The sequence below is a fragment of the Coregonus lavaretus genome (assembly GCF_964263955.1).
Source record: "Coregonus lavaretus genome assembly, contig: HAP1_SCAFFOLD_955, whole genome shotgun sequence".
NCBI lineage: Eukaryota > Metazoa > Chordata > Actinopteri > Salmoniformes > Salmonidae > Coregonus > Coregonus lavaretus.
Window position 1 is genome coordinate 25,404 of NW_028163086.1, and position 8,766 is coordinate 34,169.

At 41.4% G+C, this 8,766-nt stretch overlaps 1 protein-coding gene across 1 annotated transcript; it reads right to left on the minus strand.

Moving 5' to 3' along the window:
* Positions 1-588: 588 nt before the first annotated feature.
* Positions 589-8,129, minus strand: LOC311118494 (transcription elongation factor 1 homolog). Its single transcript, XM_084193286.1, has 4 exons — positions 8,089-8,129; positions 7,591-7,758; positions 5,953-6,023; positions 589-2,011 (listed from the first exon to the last, which is right to left on the minus strand). Exons 2-4 carry the CDS (start codon positions 7,704-7,706, stop codon positions 1,947-1,949), a joined length of 252 nt encoding a protein of 83 aa, XP_084049412.1. The 5' UTR covers positions 7,707-7,758; positions 8,089-8,129; the 3' UTR covers positions 589-1,946.
* Positions 8,130-8,766: the final 637 nt, after the last annotated feature.

Here is an 8,766-nt window from a genome sequence, read left to right on the forward strand (position 1 = left end):
AGTGTTCCTTAAACATTTGCATTGTGTTTAAATGCAGCAATTAGGATGTACATACATTATGCAACTTGTTGATAGCGAGCGTGTAAACGTTTTTTAAAAATTGCAGATTGTGTGAGCACAGCTCCAGGTGCCTAGAAACCAAATACTTGTTACCTTGGAAATGGTTGCCATGGCACCGTTGTATAGGTTATTGGCAGCCTTGACAGAGACTAGAGTGATACTTGACCTCACACGCTGAATGAGAGGAGATTGAGATCGAGGGGGAGATAGGGATGAGGTGATAGACAAACTGATAACCACTCATCATAGCCCTCTGTGAATCATAACTTATTGTCAATATCCCCAGCTGAGAACCATGGGTACGCACACAATCACACAAATGCATTGGGGCGCATGGACACACGTACCGACATATACATGGTGATCACATCTGTTAGTTTTAGTCGTAAACTGGACAGTATGGCGTTTTCCTCTAGCTAGCCCATTATCAGGAAATGAAACCGCATGTCTCTCCGGTAGAAATATGCTCTATATAGTTTAGTTTTGATGGTTAACTCTCAAATCAGACAATTGACACAGACACATTCATTGTGGGTGTCAAAATACGACACTTTTTAATTTGTCACATTGAAAACAAAAGTCATTACAATATTACAAAGGGCAACCAATTGCAAATCATTGGCAATTTTCTTATCATTTGAAAAACTAAAAATAATCAAATCAATAATGGTTTCAAATCAATAATAATAATAATTTGGACCTACTGTTTACCTGGTGTGTATGTACCGTACTACCTCTCCCCTTTAGTCCATTTTCTCTAACAAAGGAATGGTGCAACATGTCTTCAGGGAGATACCTTAACCATTCTATCATTTAGAAAAAGGACCTTGGATATTCATAGAAAATATTTCATAAACCACTTGACATAAAACTACTTGAGTGTTTGGACTGTTCCAGAAAGCAGGATCAATGACTTAGCCAGCTAACTGTCCCAAAAAATCAAACTTGAAATTCTCATGGTATAATTGACTTGACAACCAACAACAACCCTTATTCAAGTTTAGCTTTCTAAATAAAAAGATGAAGAGATATATTTAACTGCATATCAAAGTTAGCTGGCTAACTTAACGATCCTGCTTTCTGGAACACCCCACTAGTGACAAGTTACTCTGCATAAAAACACACTCAAGAGTTACACCGAATATACACAATACCACAGTGTTGGGTCATTCCAATGGGGTATCTCTAGAACTGTACACGAGGGAGAGTAAAAATGAATTGTGGTGAAACAAAAACTGACCCCACAGCAGCTACTAACTGTATAATCCGACCAGTAAACTAGGAGCCATGACGACTGACAGCTTGTAAGATGAGAGGTCTGTATAAATTAAAACAAACGGTGAGTAGGGGAATAGGTTGACTTAACCAGTCATATATACCTCTATGGCTGCATCCCTATTCCCAATATTGTGCACTATTGTCCACCCGAGCCCTCTGGGAGCTGGTCAAAAGTAGTGCCCTACATAGGGAACGGGGTGCCATTTGGGACGCTACCTATATATGTCTCTGGACTGAACTATAGCTATGCAAGACAGACTGGTCTGACCGTCTCGGTGGACGCCAGGTCACTAGTGTGGGAGATGTGTGGTGAGGTAAGGGTCGGAGGCCGCTACATTGCAGGCATCTGCCAGATCTCACAACGACTTGATAGTTGTTTCACATATCAGCTAACCACGACATCATATAGCAATATGATGCCCAACTGCAGTTGACGACATGGCACGCAACACTTGGTTGATGCAATGCAACGTCTGCAATGTAGTCGGCCTGGAACGGGACCATTATCTTGGGCTGTAGACGGGCAGTGATTGGTGAGAAGCAGACGAGAGCCACCTCTAATCAGCTTCCTGTTCCAATGTGATGTCTTCAGCCCCGGTGAGCCTGAGCTACTGATTGGCTGCTTCACAAGCGTCTATCCAATCACTGTACACATCCACAGGCTCTGACAGATCTTAGAGAGTAAGGTAAGGATATAGAACTTATATACACTCAACCAGAAGATGTTAGCAACAGGAGATTGGAGAAAATGCGACTGCATGCAACTGTGTCTAGTCATGGCAGTATTTACATTTTAGCCATTTATCAGACGCTCTTATCCAGAGCAACTTATAGTCTGTAACTGGGCTGTTTGCATTCCTGATGTTAAAATACCTAGAAACAATATTATCATAAGAGCCAATCCAATGAAATGAGGCATTACATCATTAGGAAATTACAACTGCTGCAGCCTTATTGATTACGTATCAATTAGTATGGTTACATGCACACAATGCGATTATTATGGATAGTCTGATTAATATAATAGTTTGATTTAAATGTTTTGTTGTTTAATTCCTTCTCATTTAACTGTAAGATGTAAATATTGTGTTTTTTATTGTTCCTTGAGGCTGTTGCCATAGTGATAACCAAAAGATACCTGTGTTGTTCGATCCCGTTTACATGGACACATCTGAAACCAGGCTACCTGTTGGCACTCTGATAAATGAGAAAAGAGGCAATCAAAATAAACCTTCTGCCACAGCGACCATGTTATTTTTGGGAAGCATATTTGATTCTGAGTTCAAACATATCAAATGTGTATGTGAAAACGACTTCTAAAGGAGATCGAAATGTACACAATAGTTACCCGGCGGAAGATGGTTTAGTATTTTTTTACATTTAGTCCAGGGGAGGGTCATGTAATTTGTAATTTACTAAATGTCATATTTCTCAGGGTTTAAGAATTAGTTGCTTATTATAGTATCTCATTTGTGCCCGATGATGCCCCTCCACCCTGATTCTCTGCTGGGCGCGCAATATCAAGTGTATGGTAGCTCAATCAAATGACCCATAGCCTATACTATACTATACTATACTATACTATAGAGCATGCTAGGAGAAGCACAGGGCAAAGTTATATTTCTAATAAAATGTACTTACTTCCCGTGTTTTTGCACTGCTGGGATGGTGTATATAAAACTAGGCTACACTGTAATGGATAGGCGTTCCCAATCATGAGCCCCGGCCTGCCCTGCTCTTGCTGATGTAACCCTTTTGTGCTGCCTAACCAATGGCTGTGCTGCGTTTGTGCTGCCTAACCAATGGCTGTGCTGTGTTTGTGCTGCCTAACCAATGGCTGTGCTGTGTACGCTGTCACTTCAGGAGGCGAGTCAATTTGTCAAAAAATGCAATGTCTGTGAGTGCCGACTAGGCCTGCTGATGTCCTGTTCAGTTTGAGAGGGACAGCGTGAAGTTGAGGACCAGAGGTATTTCTATTGGATTTTATTCCGGATCCCCATTAGCTGTTGCCAAGGCAGCAGCTACTTTTCCGCATTTTTTTTGATGACATAATTTCTCAACGTTTGTACCGACAGATTGAATATCATTTAAGAATAGGTGCATAAAATGCATCCTCCAACTGCAACGTCTGCCTATATGCCCACAACATCGTCTCAAGAAAATTTCTATTTTTAATACCCTCAAACACCAAGTTAGGCATACCTAGTAGGTACCTAGTAGTATCACTGTACCTAGTAGGCCATTATCACTGTCCATCGGGAATTAGAATTCTTCACGTTTTACTAGTGAAATGTCCAAACTGCATGCCAATCATTTGATTTCAATCAGTTTCATGGGAATATGCATATAGATCTTCTTGAATAACTGTTTTGCGAGCAAATTAAAGCAGGTGGTGTTAAACTATTAGCATTTCTTGTAAGACTATTTTGTATCAATCAAAGCATTGCCTGCGGTGCGCAAACTGTTCCGTTTTGGCCACGTGAGGAAAATATGACTATTTAGCGTCAGATAAGAAATGACTGCGGAGGTGTTTTTGGTGTAAGATTATAGGCTTATATGCTACTATATTTGGATCTGCTATGTCAAATCCCAATTAATCATTATGGGCTCTTGCGAGACATTGATTTAGCTTTGATCTAACGTTACTAAACGAGCACCACTGTGAAAAGTGAGAATCTTCTATTAGTAATAATAACAAGTGATGAGTAGGACTATTAGATGTAGGCTACATCTTGATGAGGGTTATTTTGAGCGATTTGAGCGCCCTTCGAATCTCACTGCTGAAAGGACAGCAATGTTCACGTATCGTTCTGAGTTCCACTGCGCAAGGGGGTCCGCTGAGTTTTATAAACATCATGGCAGACGCGCTGTGAATTTGGATCCCAGCTCTCGTTGGTGTCATGATAAGGTTCACGCGGTGGATGAGTTTGTCTGCATATGCAATAGAGGTGGTACGTTTCTGTAAGCTAAGCACTCGGACAGTAGGGTGAGTTCAAGTGCGTTTTGATGACAGCCGTTTTAGCAACCCCTGGTAGAGTTCTGTGTCTGTGGCTGTTCTTGTTACGTCGGATTTGGCCCGCTCAAACTGGCCACGCCTCCGACCGACGGGCCTCTGCACACACGCCTACAGGTCATAATTCGTGTCATAGAGAAAGAAGACAGGGAATACAGCCTGCTATTTAACAAACACATTGTGAAGCATTTGTGACACGCTACAGACTGGCAGGAGAGCTTAGCATTTCAACAACAGCACTTCAACAACATGTCTATACATTTAGCATTTATGCTGTATACAATATTTACAATTATTACTTAGAATTAAATAATAATGAAACAAAAAATGCCTTATTAGGCTATACAGTCATTCTACAGTGCCTTGTAATTCACTTTTAGAAACACGAGTTTGGCCAGTCTTTGGTTTGAGGATCATGCTGTGAGCTATGCATGCCTAGTTTGTTAATTTAGCCTATCAGATGCTCTTATATTCCCATGCCCTAATCACAGTCAACACACATCTATTTTGTAACAACAATATCATGGAATAAACAGAATACATTTGAAAATGATAGTTTCCCAAATGAAAATGGTTTACAAGTGCATATAGGCCTAACTGATGATATATGGCTGCTGTGTTAAACATTGAATGGCTTTTTCTCGAATTCATTGATGATCAGATACTTCCGTTGTAACTGATTCTGTTGTGCTCAATATTTACTGTTGATAGACAACTTCAGCATTGTTCCAAACTTAGACTATCCTCTTTTTTAACAATAGCCTGTATAGAAATAAAAAAGTATCCGGTGCTGCAGCATGCGTTCATTTGTTGTCATGTTCTGTGATATTAAAAAAAGATTCTGCTTGTCTCCAATTATGTAAAATTACGTAGAATTGCATGAAATGCGTTTATAAGAGGTAATTTTTTCTCAGACCACAAATAAGATAGATTCATGCAGTGCTTTTATTATAATGGATATCTTTTCACCCCCCTTGTCAGTGGTGGTCTGTGAATCCACAACCTTCTGGCTGCTTTGCCATGTAATCCTTACAAAATGAAGAACAGTTTCTAAAACTGCATATCTATGGCTCTGGTCTGTCATAGGAGTGAGGGTAAACAGTAGGCATGTTCTCTGCAATCCACTTTATGTTTTAATTATTAATTTGGGTATAGGGGTCACTTACTTTTTTTTAAAGTGTTCAGGGTGGGTTGGGTAAAAATATTATTTTACTGAAGGGAGGGCAATCCATTTTTATTTCAGAGAGATCCGATTTTCTCCAGGTAAGTCCCTAAGACGCGTACATTCAGTTGTTCCGAACTCACTTCACTCGCGCTAAAGAGGGAGGCTCGCTTGGCTGGTGTTAGCATATGTGCAGATCAAATACACCGTCCTAATAATTAGAAAGATTGCTCAGAAAAGCAGTTGTTTTATGCTTACTACGATTGTAACCTTACGCAGATCAAGATAAGAAGAGTAAGGTGTTTATACGACTATTGCATAACCTGCCATAATCAGTTTAATATTGAATTATTAGTGTGCATGTAAACATACCAAATGTGATAACAACAACAGTTATTGTGTCTGAGTTCAATAGACTTGATCAGCATTCAAAGGATACAGGTAATGGGGGTTTGGAACTCCTCCAGGCAAACTGTGCATGATATTATCCCAGTATTTCTGGTCCTTTCCCTGTTGGCAAGAAAGGGAAGTTAAAACACAAAGCATGAATAAATAGTTAAGTCATTAAAATGTAAGAGTTACAGCCTGTAGTGCATTACCCTCTAGTGAACTACACTGTATATACAAAAGTATGTGGATACCCCTTCAAATTAGTAAATTAGGCTATTTCAGCCACACCCGTTGCTGACAGGTGTATAAAGTCGAGCACACAGCCATGCAATCTCCATAGACAAACATTGGCAGTAGAATGGCCTTAGTGAAGAGCTCGGTGACTTTCAACGTGGCACCATCATAGGATGCCACCTTTCAGTTCTGCAAATGTCTGCCCTGATAGAGCTGCCCCGGTCAACTGTAAGTGCTGTTATTGTGAAGTGAAAACATCTAGGAGCAACAACGGCTCAGCCGTGAAGTGGTAGACCACACAAGCTCAAAGAATGGCACTGCAGAGTGCTGAAGCGCGTAAAAACCATCTGTCCTCGGTTGCAACACTCACTACCGAGTTCCAAACTGCCTCTGGAAGCAACGTCAGCACAAGAACTGTTCGTCAGGAGCTTCATGAAATGGGTTTCCATGGCCGAGCAGCCGCACACAAGCCTAAGATAACCATGTGCAATGCCGAGCGTCGGCTGGAGTTGTGTAAAGCTCGCCGCCATTGGACTCTGGAGCAGTGGCAACGCGTTCTCTGGAGAGATTAATCACGCTTCACCATCTGGCAGCCCGACTGACAAATCTGGGTTTGGCGGATGCCAGGATAACACTACCTGCCCCAATGCATAGTGCCAACTGTAAAGTTTGGTGGAGGAGGAATAATGGTCTGGGGCTGTTTCATGGTTCAGGCTATGCCCCTTAGTTCCAGTGAAGGGAAATCTTAATGCTACAGCATACAATGACATTCTAGACAATTCTGTGCTTCCAACTTTGTGGCAACCGTTTGGGGAAGGCCCTTTACTGTTTCAGCATGACAAAGCCCCCGTACACAAAGCGAGGTCCATACAGAAATGGTTTGTCGAGATCGGTGTGGAAGAACTTGACTGGCCTGCACAGAGACCTGACCTCAACCCCATCGAACACCTTTGGGATGAATTGGAACGCTGACTGCGAGCCAGCCCTAATCGCCCAACATCAGTCCCCGACCTCACTAATGCTCGTGGTTGAATGGAAGCAAGTCCCTGCAGCAATGTTCCAACATCTAGTGGAAAGCCTTCCCATTAGAGTGGAGGCTGTTTTGCAGCAAAGGGGGGACCAACTCCATATTAATGCCCATAGTGTACTTTTGACCAGTGCCCATAGGGTTCTGGTCAAAAGTAGTGCAGTATGTATGGAATATGGTGCCATTTGGGAGGTAACGTCTGTGTAGCCGAAACTTCTATGTACACTATCCCTGATGCAGTAAACATTTTAAAACATCGAATAATTTAGTAAGCTTTATGCGACATAATTTTGAGTGCGAACCCATTACACCTATTTTTTTTGTCTGAATTCGCGGGTTTTACGCACCACCCGCCAAGCTTTTGGGAGAGCGCGATGGTTTTGATTTGCCATTTGGGAGGTAGCCATACTGTACTTTGTTACTTACATTTTCACATCACAGGACTTTTCGTGATTGCAGAATGGACAGGTGAATTGAGTGTCCAAATTTCCAGTAAGCTTCTTCTTTGGAGGGGGCTTTCGCTTGGACTTGCGGCGACCCATATTAGGTAGTCTTCACGTGTACAGTAAGGTTAGCTAGTTAGTTCGCTAAACTCTGTTGAGCAAATGTACATCAATTACAAATAATGCAACTTTGTAACTGAATAGATCGCAGTCGTTCAATCAAATCAACGTATTCTAAACTGTAAATTAATAATGTAATCCTGCTAGGCGCAAGTAGCTAGCTAGCTAGCTTAGCTACAACAACGTGTGTTGTTGTCATAAACTGTTAACTCTCCAACAACTCTTGGCTCCTTGCTGATGCCAGCGGTGGTTTCATGAAACTGAATGTTTCGTTATTAATAATGGAAAGTACAACATTATCTATAATCAAGCTCCTTATATTAAATAATTGTTCCATGAAACGATATATTTGTTTCGCTACCTTTCCTAAGAAAACACACGCTTCGGCTTTTTAGTGGAGAAAGCAAGCAACGAGAACCGGAAGTTCTTCTTCGTCAAAGTTTTATGGCAGACTACACCTATTGGTGTATTGCCGCCACCTACTGTACGGGGTATTGAAACAAAACAAAAATAATATATTCCATTGCGAGATGGGGGGACCCGAACGAGATAATACAAAATACAAAATAAATAATCAAAACAACCATCCCAATTGTTCAGTCACATCCCTACACAGGCTCAGGTGCCTGTGAGGATAGAGCATTTTTCAACAGGATTCCTTGCAATGCCTCAGCCGCACTCACAATGATGCCTATTTTCTCCGATTTCCTCTCCGTTTGCGCTGTGTAGTTGATAACTAAAGTAATAAATGCTACAAAGTCCACCTTCTTAACATGCAACATCTCAGGATCCCTCGGTTGACACAGAACATCTTGTGTCTCTACTCCAACTACCATTACTTCTTCAACTTCACGCCTTTATTCCACTGTTCTCAACGCCTCCGGATAGAAGACATTCTGGACAGCCCTTATTCATGCAACCTCCGTCTCCTTCACACTAACAGGACACTTCAGAAATGCAGGTACATGTTAATACTCCTCCCATCTACAAACATTTGACACATGACCAAATCATTTACATTTATCACACTGCATGGGTT